Here is a 21,300-nt window from a genome sequence, read left to right as displayed (position 1 = left end):
TTATAAGAATGTGGGAATCAGCTTTATGTCCAAGTACTGACAAGATACAGTGAAAATAATACATTCCATTTATTGTTTGAAAATATTTTCCTTTTTTTGACCAAATAGTACCAATGTAGTCACTTCTAAAATTTACTTGTGTTAAAACAATGGAAAGAATCTTCATTCTCAGGTACAGTGAAGTAGATTAAAGTGGAAAGGTCAAAATAACCACTGCAAAAAGTACAAACCATTTAAAATAACGCAATAACAAAGTTAGATTTTAATGACGTTAGAAAGTAGTGGAAGGAATGAGGAATGGATGTTCTGAAATTCCATACTAAAAAGAACCTTTCATTGTTGAGTTGACACACCTGACTTTTTGTCCTCCTGCCACAGCCGCCAAGTTTGCCTACAGACACAAGCTCTGACTTGGAACAGGCAGAGGAGCTCTCCTGGGAAAGGAGAATCCAGCTGAGGCTTGGCAGTTGCGCAGGGCAGCCTCTATATGTGCCCCATGCTTTCCGTGGGACACGTGTTGAGGTCTGAGTCAGCAGCCAGGGATGGAGGTGCTGGGTTAGAAGGACATAAAACTCCCACAGATACAATGTGCTCCCCCAATCCCCAAGGCTGCCCAGAACATTCCGAATACATGTCTGAGTCATGGACACCGGTCTCCACCCCCACTGCCCCCCCTGCTGGTGTAGACCCTGCTGGGCCTTCTGGTCAACATGTCAGTGCTTGTGACATCTTCAGACCCAACCAGCAGTCTCTAGGGGCAGAATGAGTTTCAGATGTTCTGTTTGCCTGTGTTGGGTTGACAAGATATGAGCAACATGACCTCAGGTCTCTTTCCACAGGGATTTCAGTAACCCTTTGGTGGTCACAGATCTAAAACGTTTCCCAAAGCACTATTTTCCCAGGAAATTCGCAGTGATGCAGGCTCCACCCAGGAAGCCAGGTAGTGGTGCCTTCAACTCTGCGATTCTTCACAAGAAACATATCAGGCCTCCTGGGTCCACATCATGAACTGCCAACTCCACCACCATCCACATCCCTACCTACCAAAGGCCAAGGGCAGTTTAACTGAAGCTGACCTCTCCTATGTTTCCTTCATGCTTTCATCCCTGCAGGCTGCCCAGTCTGAAATTCTTAACATTTTGAAGTAAAAATGTTCACATCATTCTGTACTTTTCCAGTTTTCTATGGGAAAAATTACATACTCTACATTTTCCAGTATATGCTTTTTATTTTTGAAAATAACTTTTAGAATTTCAGGGACTCATTTTTTCTATCATTAAAAGGTAACTAAGGCTAATTAAACAGTTTTAGCATTAGGACCTTGTATCTTTTATGAATTTATGAAAATCTATTGGATACTCCAAAATCAAGGTTTTCACTGACTGTCCTCAGCCAGCTTCCCCTTAGGGTAACTAGTGTCGATTGTTGTCTCTAGTGTCTTTTGGGAGTGGGAGAACAGGGGAAGCAGAAAGTTAGAAAACTGGCAAAATACCAATATTAAATATTATCAAATGTCCTCAACTGCTAAACCCGAAGATGTATCCAACATGGATAGTCACAATCTGTGTCAATGGTCTGTCTGCTCTGCTGATTACATTTAATTGGCAAATGTACACAAGGCAGGGAGCATTAGGGTGAGCTTTCATTCTCCTCTCCCTTCCATCTTGCTTGTTTATTCCCAGGGCACCTGGACCCCTCATTCTCCTGCTGCTTATGACAGTAAAGGTTGTGGCAACTGGCAGGGCATAAAGGAGTGGTGCCTGCGGTGTGGCTGGGCTCTCAAAGTCCAGAGTCCTCAGCTGTGAATTGTCCCCTGGTTCTCCAGCATCTTCCTCTTACACAGATTCTGAGACCCTGCTGAGCTGCTCCCCAGTCAAGCACCACATGTGGGCAGCTGGGCCACCCCATAGGGAGGTTTTTGTTCAGGGCTGTACCACTGTGGGAGGCCAGTGTGTACCTTGCACGCAGTAATAAACCCCAACATCCTCAGCCTCCACTCTGCTGATTTTCAGTGTGAAATCTGTCCCTGCCCCACTGCCGCTGAATCTGTCTGGGACCCCAGAGTCCCGGTTAGAAACCTGATAAATCAGGAGCCTTGGAGGTTGGCCTGGCTTCTGCTGTAACCAATTCAAGTAGGTGTTTCCATCACTGTGTACAAGGCTTTGACTAGACCTGCAGGAGATGGAGGCCGGCTGTCCAGGGGTGATGGGCAGGGAGAGTGGAGACTGAGTCATCACAACATCCCCACTGGATCCTGAAATAAATACAAAGAGAGCAAGGTTATGTAGATACTTTATGCATCATTTTCATAAATTTTGATTTGTTGTTTGTTTCAGGCTATATATTTATTTGTTCATATTTCAAGAATATAAAATTTCAAAATGAAACTCTAGGAATCCATGGCTCAAAGTGGTCTTCAGAAGACCCCACACCACCCCCTCTTTCTGTGTCAGTCTTCCCCAGAGCACAGATCCTTGGTTCTTCTTGTATCTTCCTCATTCTCACAGATCTGAACATCACAAGCCCCATCCTGGAGGACAAGATGTGCACGTGCAATACATGAAAGGAACACACATAGGAGTGTAGTGAGGCCCCCACAGCTCACTGCTCATAGGAGGCAGTGGGAACCCCAGAGCTCACCTTTACACCCCATTCTCCTCCCTCATCTCCCTTCTGCGCTTACCGGGGACGCAGAGCAATAGCAGCCCCAGGAGCTGAGCAGGGAGCCTCATGGTGAACTGAGGAGTCCTGATCAATCAAGACAAGCTTAGAGCTGAGCTTTTATCTCAGACTCCCAAGGGAAGGTCCTCCCTAGGACACAATATGCAAATCACCTGGTGGGTGCAGTGGGGTGGAAAGAGCCAAGGGGAGGGTGGGAGCCTCTCTTGTGAACAAAATGACTTCTCTGTTCAAAATATCTCTCTCTTCAGAGGGAAACCAATAGGCGTAAAATCTATGCTGCCCATGTGGGAGAAATTGAAGTATTTCCTTCTGTCTTCTCTAACAGATTTCATGTTTCATAGCACTTTCTCAGGCACATTTTATGTTTCTTGTTAATAAGACCGAGTTTCCACAAATATTTACTAATTCTTATGTTTTTGTTCATTTTTGTTTAAAAGAGTTCAGATTTGGCCCTTTCAATTTTTTAAAAATTGAAATAAAACACACACAAAATAAAGGATAGAAATGTTAAATAATACCAATGAATAAAGTTTTACGTATATTCTCCACCCAGATTAAACTGTAAAATACTTCAGAATCTCCAGATTCTCCCCTCATGTACCTACCTTTCAGGAAACAGCCGTTCCCCGATTCCAATGAAGGAAACTGGCATTCTGAAGCCTGTCCAGATAGATTGGATTTCTCTACATGAAACCTCATACGAATGGAAGTAAACACGTTTGTTTGGTCTAGCTCTTTTTTGTTGTTGTTGTTCCCTTAATACTTTTGAGACCTTCCTTCCTCCCTACGGATTCAAGTTACTGTCTGCTATCATTTTTTGTGAATCTGAAAAATTTCCTAGAGAATTTCTAAAGAGTATGTCTTTAAGTAATCATTTCTCTTCATTTTTGTTTATCGAGAAATGTTTTTCCTTTATCTTCATTTTGAATGCATACTTTCAGTGGATACTGAATCCTTGGTTTTGTTTTTTTTTTTTTTCCCAGCATTTAAATATGTCATTCCACTGTTTTCTAGCCTCCTTTGGGCATGATGAAAAGTTATCTGATGGCTTTATCACTGTATTTCTGTATGTAGAGAGTCGTTTTATGTTTGATACACTTGAGATTTTCTCCTTGTCATTGGTTCAGCATTTTAATTATAATATGTATAGTTATGTGTATCATTGTGCTTGTCAGAAATAAGTTCTTTCAATTTTTTCCTCTATAGATGAATGTGTTTCATTGCTTCTTGAAAGCTTTTGTCATCCCTCCAAATATTTTTGGCCACTTTCTCTCTGTCTTCTCCTTTCTGACTCATTGCACATTTGCTGGGGTTCTTCACATTGACTGATAAACCTCTAAGGTCATGATTATTTTTCTTTAATTTTTTTTCTTTCTTTTTCAGATTTGATAATTTCTACTAAACTATCTTCAGTTTCATTGATGCTTCTGCCAACTTGAACTCCTGTTGCCCTATCCAGTGAATTTTCCATACTGTTTTTATATTTTTCAACTAGAATTCTTATTTGGTCCTTTTCCATAGTTTCCCTTTCTCTATTGAGAGATCCCATTCTTTGAGTCATTGTCTCTATATTTTCCTTTTTCAGTCCTTGATCATAGTTCTAAATATTCTTTGAAGCATTTATGTGACAACCACTTGAAACTCTTAGCAAAATCCAGTATTTAGGAACAGTCAGAGTCAGCTTCCACTGACTGATTTATCTCAATATGGTTTATGACTTTCACTTTCTTTGCAGGAATTTTTATGGAAAAATGAGCATTGTAGATAATATATTTTTATACATGTCTCAACTAATACATAATTCTGGATTCTGTTTTATTTTTCTGAGAGTGTTGAATTTCCTTCTAATAGCTTGCCTGGACTTATGCTGCAGAATCTACACCTTACTAGCTGTTTGGCCATTGATATTTCTACTTTGTTTCCTTTTAAGTTTTAGCCGTACCTGTGTCTGCATAGTTTAGTAATCACCAGTAACTTGGGCATTTGTGTTGCTCAAACTCCTTGAGCTCAATCATCTACTTTCTGCCAATGTGTATGTGTGTGGCTTGAAGCGTGAACATAAAAGACACCTCCTTCATTTTTATTCACTGGGTCCACTTGGGTCTCTTCACTCAAATATGCAATTGCTAAGTCACATCTGCTCATTCTAAGAATGCGTGCAGGGTTGATCTCTATAATTCTATGACTGCATGGTTTCCTAATCCATTATCAAGTTTTAACTGGTGTACCACTCCCCCGAACCAGGGTCATCACCTTGGACTTGCAAAACTCTGGGCTTTTTCTGGGCATTTCCTGCAGAGTTCAGCACCATTAGCTGAAAACACTGAAGGATCTTGTCCTACTCTCCATCCCAGCTCAAGTCAATCCCCTTGGGCAACAAGCTTCCAGTTGTTGATGCCATTTCAGTTGGTAAAATTAGACTTCTAAAATTCCTGATGATGAAGCTAGGATGAAAAAAAGCAGTCCCAGGCAAAAGGCCATAGACTTTTCCTATCTGTTAGTCCAAAGTGCACAATTTTGTTAGCCACCCGCCATTTTGTAGACCTCGGTCAAAGTGAGACATTCCACGGGGGTTGGGACTGTGCGAGACATCCTGCCTAACCACCTGACTACAGGGACATCCCTCTCATCTTCTGCTGGACAGTTTGCCCAAGAAACATTCTTGTCACACCCCGCTGGGCAAAGGGCCAAAGAACATCCTTGGCATAACCGCCTGACCACAGGATTATCTTATTAACGTCCTGTCGGGTAACAACTCGTACTGCCCAGACCCCTCCCACCCATACCTGTAAGTACCCCAGCCTGTAAGCAGCAGTGGGTATTAAGCTAGTCCCCCACCTCCACAGTCTTGTGCTGGACATAAAACCTGCTTTGCTGTAGAGCCGCCAACTCTCTCGCTGTCTTTCTTTAACCCATTCCTTCCCTTCAAAACCTAACACTGTCCTTACCCAAAGCTCTCATCCTTTTTCCAGATACAGCCATATCTCCTTTCATTGTGTTTTGCTTTATTGTGCTGTATAGATACTGTGATTTTTACTAATTGAAGGTTTGTGGCAACTCTACCCCAGGCAAGTCTCTTGGTGCCATTTTTCAAGCGGTAGTGGTTACTTCCTGTCTCTATGTCAGTATTGTTCAGCAGCGTTTTAAAAAAACTAAGGTATGTGCATTTTTTAGGCATAATAATATTGTACTTTTCGTGGACTACAAGATAGTGTCAACATAACTTTTATACACACTGGAAAACCATAAATGCCTGTCACTCCCTTTATGATGATATTCATGTTATTGTAGTGATTGGAAACGAGACCAGCAATATCTCTGAGGTGTGCCCATAACCACGTCTCAATTTATTTGATGTCTTTGGCAATTTCCAGAGCAGCCACAGTGACGAGGTCTGGAGGGTACCCTTGCAGTGACAGTGGGTCTGGGGCTAGGCATGGGCTAGTGCACATAGAAGTGGCTTAGTGTCTGAGTTGCCAGTGCGGGGTGAGACCCTGAGGCCTGGGTCTGGGGCAGCGCAGAGGGTAAGGTTGGTGCCAAGGGGCTGGGAGGTAGCCCTGTCACAGGAGACACAACAATGGCTCCTAACTGGGGCTCCCAGTTAGGAGCATCTCCCTCTCTGGGGTGTGCGTGACTATGGCTGCAGGTTACTACCCAGGCAAAAGCACCAGTGGCCCCTGTGGAGCAGGCTGCTATGATCCTGGACAAGAAACCTTCAAAGGCCTCCACTTGGAAAATTGAATGGTGGGAGATTGCCCGGGTGGCTGCTGAGGTGATCAGCGGCAAAGGCTGCGGGATCCTCCCACAGCACAGGCTATGGGGCCCACAGTGGCACCACCACTGGCTGATAGCAATTGCTTCCCCTTTCTTTGTTCCTAGAGGTATCAGGGCTCCCAGGTGTGCCATCAGCTTCCAGCCATCCTTTGCATGTGCTTATTCTTAGCTTTTTACTCTATCCTGTTGCTGCATGTTTGGAATTGAACTGTTCAGCCCTCCGAGGATATTGGCCTTCTTGGATAACTGTCGAATTGCTGGGTTTTGTGAGGGGTGAAGCCTGGCAACACTTACTCTCCTATCTTGCTGACATCAGTTCCCCAGGACATCATTTTGATGATGATATTTTGAACTTTGCCCTGACACTATTATGGAATAATACTTAGGCTTGATGGGGTGAGAATTAGAGCATTTAACCTGTAAGAGGGATATGAGTTATTTGGGCCACAAGGGTGACTGATGCCAGTTATATCCTTCAAGATGACTGTCACAACACCTACCATCCAACAGGTTCCTCTAAAAGGGTATCTCTGAATGAGGTTTCCATGATGCCATATGCCTATCTCCCCCCAGTTAATCAGAATTCTGAATCTCATATTCTTTATAATTTGATTTTCCTCTCTGTAGTTAATTTCTTCTATATGTATTCATCAAATAATATTTTTAATTTATTTGCTTAAAACCCTATAAAAGGTAATTCATACAAATAAAACCTAATTTATGAATCTTTGTCTTTGTGCCTGGTGCTTTGTGTGTCCTCTTTAATAAATTTCTTTCTGCACCTGTTTTTTATATATGTTTTTATGCTCTTTACTAAAAGCTTTATGACTTTGCCTTTATATTCTAGTTTATGATTCATTTAGAGTTGATATTTATATAATATAGAGGTGAAATGTAAAGGTCAAGATTCATTTTTATGTAATATAGATATCTTATTGATCCAATACCGTTACTTATTATATATTTCTCTACTGATTACTGCTTTGGTCTGAACGTCTGTGTCTCATCCAAGATTCCTGTTTACCCCATGCCACAATATTAGAAAGTGGGGCTTTTGGGAGCTGATTATTCATGATGGTTCCACCCCTGTGAATGGGATGAACACGCAATAAAAGTAGCTTCACACAGAGTTTGTCTCTTTTGCCCTTCCACCTCCACCATGTGAGGACGCAGCCACAAGCCACCATCTTGGAACCTCATGGGATGAAAAGATTGCCAATGCCTTTACCTTGGACTTCCCAGCCTTCAGAACTGTGAGAAAGTACATGTCTCTTGTTTTAAATTACCTGACCAAGATATTTTTCTCTTTCAGTAGGAATGGTCTATGGTAACTCCTTTTTTTTTTTTTTGAGACAGAGTCTCTGTCACCCAGGCTGGAGTGCAGTGGTACGATCTGGGCTCACTGCAAGTTGTGTAATCAAGTGATTCCCCTGCCTCAACCTCCTCAGTAGCTGGGATTATGGGCATGTGCCACCATGCCTTGCTAATTTTTGTACTTTTAGTAGAGATGGGGTTTCGCCATGTTTGTCAGGCTGGTCTCTAACTCCTGATCTCGTGATCTGCCCACCTCAGCCTCCCAAAGTGCTGGGATTACAGGTATGAGCCACTGTGCCTGGCCCGTGGTAACACTTTTATTGTAAATTGGGTGACTGCATATGTGCAGATCTGTATTTGGATTATCTAACCCATTGCACAGGGTTAAAGTCCACACCCTTCACCAAATCAAAATACTTTAATTAGTGTTATTTGTAGCAGGGTTTGATATTGCCTGGTGTTATTCCTTCCATTTTGTTCCTTTTTTGTTTTTTTGTTTTGTTTTGTTTTGTTTTGAGATAGTCTTATGTTGCCCAGTCTGGAGTTCAGTGCTATGATCTTGGCTCATTGCAACCTACACCCCCTGGGTTCAAGTGATTCTCTTGCCTCAGCCTCCTGAGCAGCTGGGACTACGGAAATGTGCCATCATGCCTGCCTGGCTAATTTTTTGTATTTTTTTAGTAGAATCAAGGTTTCACCATGTTGCCCAGGGTGGTCTAACTCCTGACCTGAAGCGATATGCTTGCCTCCCAAAGTGCTGGGATTACAGGCATGAGTCACCATGCCTGATCTGTTATTCCTTTTTTTTTTTTTTTTTGAGGTAGAGTCTGGTGCTGTTCCCCAGGCTGTAGTGCAATGGTGCAATCTTGGCTCAATGCAACATCCACCACCTGGGTTCAAACAATTCTCCTGCCTCAGCTTCCTGAGTAGCTGGGATTACAGGCATGCACCGCCATGCCTGATTAATTCTGTATTTTTAGTAGAGAAGGGGTTTCTCCATGTTGGTCAGGCTAGTCTCAAACTCCTGACCTCAGGTGATCTGCCCACCTCGGCCTCCCAAATTTCTAGGATTACAGGAGTGAGCCACTGTGCCCAGCCCGGCTTGTTATTCTTATGCAAGATTCCAATGGCTATTTTTGGCCTTTTTAAATGCATGTGTGATATGTATATATCTATATGTATACAAACACACACACACTATAAATATATGTAATTTATATATATTAATTATATATAATTAATATATAATTTATATATAATATATAAATATATAGTGTGTGTATATATAAAAAATACATATATATACCACTATATATATACAATATACATATAGTGTATGTATATATAGTGTGTGTGTGTATATGTGTGTGTGTGTGTATATATATAGTGTGTGTGTATGTATATATGTATTTTATAGTGCGGGGATTACTGGTCTGAGCCACCATGCCTGGCCACCATTGCTTCTTGAAGTAGATTTCATAGCACTTCTTTTGCCTTTCTGGTTTCCTAAACCATTATATCCTCTGGTCTTTGAAAAGTTGTAATTTAGACATGGATTTCCCATATTAGGAAAAACTTTCTATTTGGGTTACCTACAATAGCTTCTCTTTTGTTGCATGAACCTGGACCAATGCTGTAATCCAGAGTCCTCATATGTAATGACTCTTTTATGAAATTAGGAGAGGCATTGCCATGTCTGCTGCTGCGGCTGAGGAGGATAAAAGAAACTAAGGTGTAGAGACACCTCCCTTACCCCTTCTATGAAAACTGCTCAGCGACCTTCAGAGTGTGGCTGTGTCTGAGAAACACTCTCAGCAGATGGAGGCACCAGGAAAAGCAGTTGGGGCAGCCCAGCCTCACATATCTGCTTCCTTGGGGAGCTTATAGGGTTTGTAACACTCTAAGAGGGTAACTTTTATACTGATCAATAATAAGAAGTTGCAGCAACTTCAGGCTGCAGGCTGCTGAAGATGAGAATAAAATCTGTCCTGGATCCACTGCCACATAACTGCAATGGGACCCAGGTTTGCAAATTGGGTGTTTTTTCTGGCTTCTCTTAGTATCAGGTTAAAACATGGCTAATGCCCTGCCTGACTTGCCTGTCATGTGATGGTGACTCTCACCTAGAGATGAAGACAGCGAGGATGGAGACTGGGTCATCTGGATGTCACATATGACACCTGTGATGGAAAATATAAAACTATTAACACTATTAACCATGTTATGAGAGGAATTTTCTGAATAGCCAGGCAGTAGTGACCACACCAGCTGAGTAAATTCCTAGTGTTCTCCCTACTTATTTGAGAGCCAGAGCAGCAGGAGCCCTAGGAGCTGAGCAGGGACTCTCATGTCCATGCTGTGTCTTGACTGGTGCTGACTCTGGCAAAGGGTGTGACCAGCCTGTGTACAAGTCTTCAGGAAGTTGGCTGTGCTTTTTTGAAGATAAAAATTTGCACAGCTGCAAGAATGACTTTATCTCCATAATATTGCACAGGCCTAGTGTCTCCCAGGCATCATAAGATTGATCAGGCCTGCATACACTTGTCAGCAGAGAACATGTTTCTCTCCGGGGGCCACAGAACAGAATCTGTCTACTGTCTTGTAAAGAGATTACTCTTCTCTATTCATAGTTCGTGACCTACTTTTCTCACTAGCTTCCCGTCTAAGACGACCTGGCTTGTTGGAGAAGCACATCTCCAGAATCTGCAATAAATTTTGGAAGTGTCCTGCATTTGGCATTGATGAATATTATTGAGGCCAGAGGGACTTCTTTTCTCTGATCCTCTAGAGCCCTTGATGCTGTAAATCATCAGCACTATCAGCCAGAGATACAATGAGGTAAAAGAAAGACGGATGGATTCACGGATGGATAGAGGGACAGATTATTTATTAAAAAGTAAGAAAAAGGAAAATGTTAACATATAATATGTGAAAATAGTGTAATGCTTTGCAAGGAAAGGTCCAGCCACTGGGTAAATGGCATGGCTAACCTCTTATCTCAAACATGTGATTGTCTTCCTCTATTTCTACATTTTCTTTCTTTCTTCTTTCATCTAGGCCAACATCAGAAATTTTCTACCTCCACTTCTGAAAAGTCTCAGCTACTTTCTAGCTCTGTGTGCCATCATGCATTCCCATTTCCTGAGCACCTTGGATTAATATGTGTGCCTTCCATCATTCTTAAGCTAATTTCTTCTGGAAGCTGAGATGTTATCTAGACCCAGTGCTCACATCTACTCTTGAATCTACTCTGTTCAGTAAACTGTATATCTCTGTATTACCAATCTTTTCCAGTTTTTAAGAGAAAGCAGTTCTTAATGTCTGGATTTAGGCATTTAACCAAAGCAGGTTCAGAAAGAAAACCGCGCACCAAAATGAAGGGGAAACCAAAATATTGCACAGGGTGTGAAACCCACACAGTATGGAAAGGACACATGTTGTACAGTGGAGAGGGAATCCCACCAGACGTGTTGAAGCTCTAGCAGAGGGAAGAGGATATCCTCACGTAGGTGCAGGATGTGGGGCATCATCCTCCCACTAGTGCAGATGTCACAGCTGAAGCAGGATGAGCAGGGCCCTTCAAAAGGGGTAAAGCCATTGGTACTAGCATCAGTGCCCATGTAGATTGAGAAGGTCACCCATGCAGGAGTCAAAATTAACAGTGAACTGGCAAAGGATATTAGAGCTAATGTAGGTTGTGAGGCAGAAGAGGGAAGTTGTCTGCAAGGAGAGTGTAAGTGGCAATGGCAGCAGGAGATTAGTGTTGCACAGAGACGTTGATCCCATAAGTCAGTGTAGTAAGGATAATTAGAGCCAAGATACCCAGGGAGAATTGTTAGAAATATTTTAAAAGAGCATACTAGAATCAACTCTATGATTCTTGACTGTAGCTGTATCAGTGACAATTCATGGTTTATGTAGATATAGGTAAAAACATAGATGAATAGATGATGATGATAGATAGATGATAGATAGACAATTGATAGATCATCTTCTCTAGAAGCAATGACACATCAGTTCCACAGAATACATTTAGTGTGTAGATCTTATTTTTCTGAATACCAATTTCTACTAAAAGGAATCAGTAATCTTTGGAGAAATGGGTGATGTCAGGTCTAAAATAGGGGAAGTGGAAGATAAGCCTGTACCATGTACTGCCAGAAACTAAAAAAGTGCTCAGAGAATGATGGGGTAAAAGCAGCAGGTAGTCAGAGCCAGTGTGAATGAGGCTCCCGTTGGACAAATCAGAGGAGTGTTGACTATGAAAGTAAATGATGATGGTAGCAGATTATAACCCATCTAAGAAAACACAGATCCATGTCTATATTTCAATTAGGAGGGGGATATTCATGAAGCATCAAGAACATATCCACAAATTCTTATCTCTTTCAAGGAAAACAAGAGTGAAGGTGCAGGGAGAAGCCTGGCACACACTCCCTTCAGCAGGAGTCAAACTGAACCTCGTCAGTCACGGGGCAGATGGAAATCACACACACCCAGTAGGATGCAGTGAGAGCACAGTATCGCTTCTGGATCTTCCTGCAACAGGCACGCTAAACAGAGTTGAATCTTGTAGAAAATTCAACCAAATTTAATTGACAATCTACATGGTGACTGGTGTGTAATCTTCAAAAGCAGTAAATTTATAAAGTCCAAACAAGGACTGTGAAACTGTTCTAGATGGAAGACAACTAGAGAGGTACAAGCCACCAAAGGCAGCCCATGAATCATTTTGTTACAAAAGACATTATCAGAACACTTAAGAAAAGTTGAAATAAACCTGAGGATTAGATGGAGTGACGCACAAATAATGATACCCCGATTCCACAAATGTGTTGGTTTATGTAGGAAAATGTCTTGTCTAAAGGAAATACATAGCAAAGTCTTAAAGGGTGGGGCTATGAGGTCATCAAGTTACTCTCAATGGTTTTGGGGAAAAAAGTGTTACTTTGTACTATACTTACAAACTTTCTGTATATGTAAAATTGTTTCAGTATTTTAAAAATAAAAATGGCAGCTGTTAAGAGCATACCCAAACTATTCTAAAGTATTTTGTAATGGCACTGAGCCATACCTGTTACAGTGATAAGACATGGAAATTTACTCTAGATGCACAAAGATAACACTATGCTTTCTCAAAAGTGCGTAGTTCACAGACAAATTGTTATCTGAAGATACAGGTCTCTTTAGTATCCATCAACTAAGCGGCCATCCTATTCTTGGTTTGGGGACCTCAATGGTCTACCCCCTCGCTACCAATGTAACTTGTTGGCTTTGGTTTGTTTGAGACTGGGTCCTGCTCTGTCCCCTACACTGGAGTGCAGTGGCAATATCACAGCTTACTCCAACCTCAACCTCTTGGGCTTAAACAAACCTCTTGTCTCAGCCTCCCCAGTAGCCAGAAGCACAGGTGTATGTCACCGCTCCTGGCTAATTTTTTCATTTGTTGTGGAGATGGGGTCTTGCTGTGTGGTCTAAGCTAGGCTCAAAGTGCTGGGCTCAAGTAATTCTACAGTCTTAGCCTTTCAAATGCTGGGATTATAGGTGTTAGCCACTTTGCCTAGTGCCTTGTAACTTTATTTCTCTCAGCTCATCAGCATGAAAGTTCTGACTAAGGATGCCAAACTTGATTATCAAAAAATAAAAATCAAATCAAATAGTTTCTTTCATCAACCAAATAGGATGTCCGTGAAACTGAAGCCTGAATTAGGATAAATATATAACCCTGAATACCCCAGAATCACTGAGGATCAATTCTCTTCAAAGTAGGAGGAAGACAAGATCAATTCGCCTGGGGAATTGCTGAGTTTCAGGGAAGACGTGGAGGAAGGGAGGATGAGGCTAGAGACAAAGTTAGCTCTGCTGCCAACTCATCAAGGCCGGGGAGTCCTCAACAACCTGCTGGATCATAAAGGGGCCCTGTGGACACTGACAGAGCATGGTGGTTGGAGGTCTCCAATCTTGGATTTCAATGGAGCTATCGAGTGTCTTAGTAATAACGCATCATTTAAAGCTACATGCACACCCAACAAGAGGGGCCTCTTGCTCTGGGCCCCAGAAGTGAAGGCCCCTCACCTGGCTCTCCTCCAGTCTTTCCCACAGAAAGATTGTGCTAATATAGAGCCAATTTTCTTCTACATCCCACCCTGGTACTTGGGGCCCTGAAATTACAAATTCAAATGCTCTAACCCTAACTTCCAGGGAGTTGGCCCTTTCTCTGGGCTCATTCTCCTGAGAGTAGCTGTGCAGTAGCCATTCCCCCACAGGCACAAAGTGAGGCCAGGTTACTGCTGCTGGGAAGCAGGATGGCATGTGAATGTGTGGGAACTCTCTGTATATGTGTTCAGGAGACCTTGTGTGGTGTGGGAAAAGCAAGAGATGAGGCAATGGCAGTAAAGTCCCAATTGCAACCCTAAAGCGTGACCTGCTATCCCCACACTGCCAGGTGCTGATGAAGAACCTTGAGGAGCAACAAATTTCTAACTTCAGACTTGGGCTTCCAGATATTCAACCTGTAGCCAAAATAGATTAGAATGGTCTAGATTTACACTCTTCCCTGGATTAACTAAAACACAGCACAAAATACATGAAACAATTCTTTTCAACAAATTGGATATTAGAAATTAAGGATATTGAGCCCAGAAGGTTTTAAATGAAAGGGGATGAAATTTGGATTGATCCCTCTGAGACCCTGAGGAGAGTTTCTAGAGCATTGTGCAGGAAAAGGAAATCCATGAGGTACCTGGGAGTGTCCCTGAATAGAGGAAAAGGAATTGGTGGTCCAGAAAGACAGAGAAACAGAGGAGGGAGTTCAGAGAAAGCCCAAGCTATCCCCGGATGCTTCCCTCAGTATTCCTCAGAGCACTGATGAGTACATGCATGTGGAGACCCTACCTAAGGGTGCAGAAAGACTGACTAAAGGATTACAGGTGGATTCCTCAGTCTCCTCTTTTCGCGTCATGAGATACTGCAGCTGACTGAAAACCTGGTGGCTCCTCTGAGCTAATTTGTCACACACTTTTGATGACATGAAGGTTATTCATGTTGGCCTCCTCTAGTAGGTTCACCTGGAAAGCATTATATAGAGCTGGAAAAAAGGAGGCAACAATGCCCTCGGTGTAGAGTGGTCATTAGTATTGGTTACAAATGTCAACTGCACTAAGCATAAAGGGATTCATTATGGGATATTAAATAGCTCAAAAATTGTTGGGAAGCCTTAAGAACAGGCCCCAGGCAGAGCGTCTGGAACAGTCACAAAAACTGCACTGCCGATTCAGTCTGTGGAGCAGCGCTTACTGCCTGAGATCCCATGGACATTTCAAAAAATTTGAAGTGAAAGAAAACACATATCAAAATTTGTGGAATGCAAGAAGGCATTGAATTTATAACCTTGAATTTCTAGAAATGTTCATGCATTTTAGCAAATACATTTTCAGACCAATCCCCTGAGTTGCCACCCTGACATACGAGTACAACAAGAGCAAATTGTGCTCAAAATATTTTATTCTTAAAAATGTGGGCATGTGATGAGCACATGTCTAGTATTGCAGCAAAGAAGTCACATCAGCCTGGAAATAAAAACCCACATTAGCAGCTTCACAAGAGAAAGTGGACGGGCAGGGCGAGTAAGTGTGCAGAGAAAACTGGAAGATAGGAAAAGTGAAAATAGGAATCATGTAATATTAATATGGGCTGTGCAAGTGTGAGACCCCTGTGAGCCTTGACTTGCTCAAAAGCAAAAATCGTGCAGTACGGACAGCTTTCCTTCCTCCAGAGGGTTGGTGAGAGTGGGGTCATTTGGCAAAAGGAGGAGGAAGTTCCCTGAAGGTCATCAGAGGCAGCAGGTGAGATGACGACCCACTAGGATCCCCTCCCAGTGACGTGAACGAGCATCCCTGAAGCCATGAGGACAGCAGGGAACTTCATGGCTGCTCCAGAGAGGACATGGCAGCCACTCCCTGGAGAATCTGTGGGGCCTGAGCACCCAATATTTGGAGGAAGGAAGAGGCTCTGGGAGGCTTCCCGGAGGGCCCTGGCCCTGTTCACAGAGAAGCAGAGCCCATGCCTGTAAGTGAGGACTCATGGCCTCTTTTTCAAAGACTCTTCAGGCGAAGCTGTGGGCTCCATCTCGGGGCACTGCAGTTACTGGTGCTGCACTGAGAGGCTGAGCATCCTAGGGAGGCTATGTTTGAGGTCCTCAGGCTGTGCAGGGTGCTGGTGATTGTTCCGCTCACAGGAGAACATGCAGCATCTCCAGGCTGCAAACTGGTGCCTGTGATGAAGAAATGAATAAAATTTTGATTGTATGCGTGTCCTTACTTGTTGGTATGTGTAAAAATATGCTCTGGAGACTTGTCACAAATTTGGTCTTATACACCACTTGCGATAAACATAATTTTTACTGTCTGTTTGGTCTGTCCGGTTAAAGCTACAGATTTAATTATACTTTTCATGGAATCCATTATCTTTAATAGAAAATCGTCTCTAATATAACACACTTCTTTAAATCTGGATTACTTTATCCCGTTGATTGTAACATCGTTTTACTTTAGTCATACCATGCCACAGCAGGCAAATGACAGGCTCATTATTAATTCACAGATATTCATAGAGCACTATTTTAAACTGACTCTCTGTAAAGCGTATATTTTTTATATCACTATTACAAGAATGTGGGAATCAGGGTTATGTCCAAGTACTGACCAGATACAGTGAAAATAATACATTCCATTTATTGTTTGAAAATATTTTCCTTTTTTTTTGACCAAATAGTACCAACGTAGTGACTTCTAAAATTTACTTGTGTTAAAACAATGGAAGGAATCTTCATTCTCAGGTACAGTGAAGTAGATAAAAGTGGAAAGGCCAAAACAACCACTGCAAAAAGTACAAACCATTTAAAATAACGGAATACCAAAGTTAGACTTTAATGACGTTAGAAAGTAGTGGAAGGAATGAGGAGTGGATGCCACAGCCGCCAAGTTTGCCTATGGACACAAGCTCTGACTTGGCACAGGCAGAGGAGCTCTCCTGGGAAAGGAGAATCCAGCTGAGCCTTGGGGGTTGCACAGGGCAGCCTCTACATGTGCCCCGTGCTTTCTATGGGACACGTGTTGAGGTCTGAGTCAGCAGCCAGGGATGGAGGTGCTGGGTGAGGAAGACATAAAACTCCCACAGATACAATGTGCTCCCCCAATCCCCAAGGCTGCACAGAGCATCCCGAATACATGTCTGAGTCAGGGACAGCGGTCTCCACCCCCACTGCCCGCCCCCTGCTGGTGTAGACCCTGCTAGGCCTTCTGCTCAGCATGTCAGTGCTTGTGACATCTCCAGACCCAACCAGCAGTCTCTAGGGCCAGAATGAGTTTCAGATGCTCTGTTTGGCTGTGTTGGGTTGACAAGATATGAGCAACATGACCTCAGGTGTCTTTCCACAGGGATTTCAGTAACCCTTTGGTGGTTGCAGATCTAAAACGCTTCCTAAAGCACTATTTTCCCAGGAAATTCACAGTGATGCAGGCTCCACCCAGGAAGCCAGGTAGTGGTGCCTTCAACTCTGTGATTCTTCACAAAAAACATATCAGGCCTCCTGGGTCCACATCATGAACTGCCAACTCCACCACCATCCACATCCCTACCTACCAAAGGCCAAGGGCAGTTTAACTGAAGCTGACCTCTCCTATGTTTCCTTCAAGCTTTCATCCCTGCATTTTTTCTATCATTAAAAGGTAACTAAGGCTAATTAAACAGTTTTAGCATTAGGATCTTGTATCTTCCATGAATTTACAAAAATCTATTTGATACTCCAAAATCAAGGTTTTCACTGACTATCCTCAGCCAGCTTCCCCTTACGGTAACTAGTATAGATTGTTGTCTCTACTGCCTTTTGGGAGTGGGACAATAGGGGAAGCAGAAAGTTAGAAAACTGGCAAAATACCAATATTAAATATTATCAAATGTCCTCAACTGCTAAACCCGAAGATGTATCCAACATGGATAGTCACAATCTGTGTCAATGGTCTGTCTGCTCTGCTGATTACATTTAATTGGCAAATGTACACAAGGCAGGGAGCGTTAGGGTGAGCTTTCATTCTTCTCTCCCTTCCATCTTGCTTGCTTACTCCCAGGGCACCTGGACCCCTCATTCTCCTGCTGCTTATGACAGTCAAGGTTGTGGCAACTGCCAGGGCATAAAGGAGTGGTGCTTGCGGTGTGGCTGGGCTCTCAAAGTCCAGAGTCCTCAGCTGTGAATTGTCCCCTGCTTCTCCAGCATCTTCCTCTTACGCAGATTCTGAGACCCTGCTGAGCTGCACCCCAGTCAAGTACCACATGTGGGCAGCTGGGCCACCCCATAGGGAGGTTTTTGTTTAGGGCTGTACCACTGTGGGAGGAAGGTGTGCACCTTGCCCGCAGTAATAAACCCCAACATCCTCAGCCTCCACTCTGCTGATTTTCAGTGTGAAATCTGTCCCTGCCCCACTGCCGCTGAATCTGTCTGGGACCCCAGAGTACCGGTTAGAAACCTGATAAATCAGGAGCCTTGGAGGTTGGCCTGGCTTCTGCTGATACCAACTCAAGTAGGTGTTTCCATTACTGTGTACAAGGCTTTGACTAGACCTGCAGGAGATGGAGGCCGGCTGTCCAGGGGTGATGGGCAGGGAGAGTGGAGACTGAGTCATCACAACATCCCCACTGGATCCTGAAATAAATACAAAGAGAGCAAGGTTATGTAGATACTTTATGCATCATTTTCATAAATTTTGATTTGTTGTTTGTTGCAGGCCATATATTTATTTGTTCATATTTCAAGAATATAACATTTCAAAATGAAACTCTAGGAATCCATGGCGCAAAGTGGTCTCCAGAAGACCCCACACCATCCCCTCTTTCTGTGTCAGTCTTCCCCAGAGCACAGATCCTTGCTTCTTCTTGTATCTTCCTCATTCTCACAGATCTGAACATCACAAGCCCCATCCTGGAGGACAAGATGTGCACGTGCAATACATGAAAGGAACACACATAGGAGTGTAGTGAGGCCCCCACAGCTCACTGCTCATAGGAGGCAGTGGGACCCCCAGAGCTCACCTTTACACCCCATTCTCCTCCCTCATCTCCCTTCTGCGCTTACCGGGGACGCAGAGCAATAGCAGCCCCAGGAGCTGAGCAGGGAGCCTCATGGTGAACTGAGGAGTCCTGATCAGTCAAGACAAGCTTAGAGCTGAGCTTTTATCTCAGACTCCCAAGGGAAGGTCCTCCCTAGGGCACAATATGCAAATCACCTGGTGGGTGCAGTGGGGTGGAAAGAGCCAAGGGGAGGGTGGGAGCCTCTCTTGTGAACAAAATGACTTCTCTGTTCAAAATATCTCTCTCTTCAGAGGGAAACCAATAGGCGTAAAATCTATGCTGCCCATGTGGGAGAAATTGAAGCATTTCCTTCTGTCTTCTCTAACAGATTTCTTGTTTCATAGCACTTTCCCAGGTACATTTTATACTTCTTGTTAATAAGGCTGAGTTTCCACAAAAATTTACTAATTCTTATGCTTTCGTTCATTTTTGTTTAAAAGAGTTCAGATTTGGCCTTTCAATTTTTTAAAAATTGAAATAAAACACACACAAAGTAAAGGACAGAAATGTTAAATAATGCAACTGAATAAAGTTTTACATATATACTCCACCCAGATTAAACTGTAGAATACTTTAGAATCTCCAGATTCTTCCCTCATGTACCTACCTTTCAGGGAACAGCCGTTTCCCAATCCCAGTGAAGGAAACTGGCATTCTGACGTCTATCCAGATAGATTGGATTTCTCTACGTGAAACCTCATATGAATGGAAGTAAACATGTTTCTTTGGTCTAGCTCTTTTTTTGTTTTTGTTCCCCTAGTACTTTTGAGACCTTCCTTCCTCCCTATGGATTCAAGTTACTGTCTGCTGTTATTTTTTGTGAATCTGAAGAATTTCCTAGAGAATTTCTAAAGAACACGTCTTTAAGTAATCATTTCTCTTCATTTTTGTTTATCACGAAATATTTTTCCTTTACCTTTATTTTGAATGCATACTTTCAGTGGATATTGAATCCTTGGGTTTTTTTTTGTGTGTTTTGTTTTTTGTTTTCCAGCATTTAAACATATCATTCCACTGTTTTCTAGCCTCCTTTGGGCATGATGAAAAGTTAGCTGATGATTTTATCACTGTATTTCTGTATACAGAGAGTCGTTTTATGTTTGATACATTTGAGATTTTCTCCTTGTCATTGGTTCAGCATTTTCATTATAATATGTATAGTTATGTGTATCATTGTGTTTGTCCGGAATAAGTTCTTTCGATTTTTTTTTTCTCTATAGATGAATGTGTTTCATTGATTCTTGCAAGCTTTTGTCACCCCTCCAAATATTTTTGGCCACTTTCTCTCTGTCTTCTCCTTTCTGACTCATTGCGCATTTGCTGGTGTTCTTCACATTGACTGATAAACCTCTAAAGTCATGATTATTTTTCTTTATTTTCTTTTTTTTCAGATTAGATAATTTCTACTAAATTATCTTCAGTTTCATTGATGCTTCTGCCAACTTAAACTCCTGTTGCCCTATCCAGTGAATTTTCCATACTGTTTTTATATTTTTCAACTAGAATTCTTATTTGGTCCTTTTCCATAGTTTCCCTTTCTCTATTGAGAGACCCCATTCTTTGAGTCATTGTCTTTATATTTTCCTTTTTCAGTCCTTGATCAGGGTTTTAAATGTTCTTTGAAGCATTTATGTGGCAACCACTTGAAACTCTTAGCAAAATCCAGTATTTAGGAACAGTCAGAGTCAGCTTCCACTGACTGATTTATCTCAATATGGTTTATGACTTTCTCTTTCTTTTCAGGAATTTTTATGGAAAAATGAGCATTGTAGATAATATATTTTTGTACATGTCTCAACTAATACATAATTCTGGATTCTGTTTTATTTTTCTAAGAGTGTTGAATTTCCTTTCAATAGCTTGCCTAGACTTATGCTGCAGAATCTATACCTTACTAGTTGTTTGACCATTGATATTTCTACTTTTCTTCCTTTGAAGTTTTAGCCGTACCTGTGTCTGCATAGTTTAGTACTCACCAGTAACTTGGGCATTTGTGTTGCTCAAACTCCTTGAGCTCAATCATCTACTTTCTACCAATGTGTATGTGTGCGGCTTGAAGCGTGAACATAAAAGACACCTCCTTCCTTTTTATTCACTGGGCCCACTTGGGTCTCTTCACTCAAATATGCAATTGCTCAGTCACATCTGCTCATTCTAAGAATGCGTGCAGGGATGATCTCCACAATTCTATGACTGCATGGTTTCCAGTAATCCATTATCAAGTTTTAACTGGTGTACCACTCTCCCCAACCAGGGACATCACCTTGGACTTGCTAAACTCCGGGCTTTTTCTGGGCATTTCCTGCAGAGTTCAGCACCATTAGCTGAAAACACTGAAGGCTTTTGTTCTACTCTCCATCCCAGCTCAAGTCAATCCCCTTGGGCAACAAGCTTCCAGTTGTTGCT

The 21,300-nt window shown here is 42.4% G+C and overlaps 1 protein-coding gene across 5 annotated transcripts in view; it reads right to left on the bottom strand.

Annotated features, from left to right (window-relative positions):
- LOC102116898 (immunoglobulin kappa variable 2-30) overlaps nucleotides 1–21,300 on the bottom strand; it is a 970,872-nt gene that overhangs the window by 928,386 nt on the left and 21,186 nt on the right. For 2 of the 5 annotated variants that reach the window (XM_065527513.1, XM_065527516.1), the window contains exons 1-2: nucleotides 18,899–18,969; nucleotides 18,158–18,469 (exon numbers count right to left, since the gene is read on the bottom strand). The exons of 1 other annotated variant lie outside the window; for it this stretch is intronic. In XM_065527513.1, the coding sequence (XP_065383585.1) occupies nucleotides 18,158–18,469; nucleotides 18,899–18,947 (361 nt within the window). In that variant the 5' untranslated portion in view covers nucleotides 18,948–18,969. Of the gene's footprint in view, nucleotides 1–1,942; nucleotides 2,255–2,683; nucleotides 2,755–18,157; nucleotides 18,470–18,898; nucleotides 18,970–21,300 lie in introns of those variants that run through there. 2 more of the 5 variants (XM_065527514.1, XM_065527517.1) reach the window with 1 other exon arrangement.

Source organism: Macaca fascicularis, chromosome 13 (genome assembly GCF_037993035.2).
Source record: "Macaca fascicularis isolate 582-1 chromosome 13, T2T-MFA8v1.1".
Lineage (NCBI taxonomy): Eukaryota > Metazoa > Chordata > Mammalia > Primates > Cercopithecidae > Macaca > Macaca fascicularis.
The sequence above is the reverse complement of the archived record's forward strand: the minus strand, read 5'-3'. Positions and strand labels throughout refer to the sequence as shown.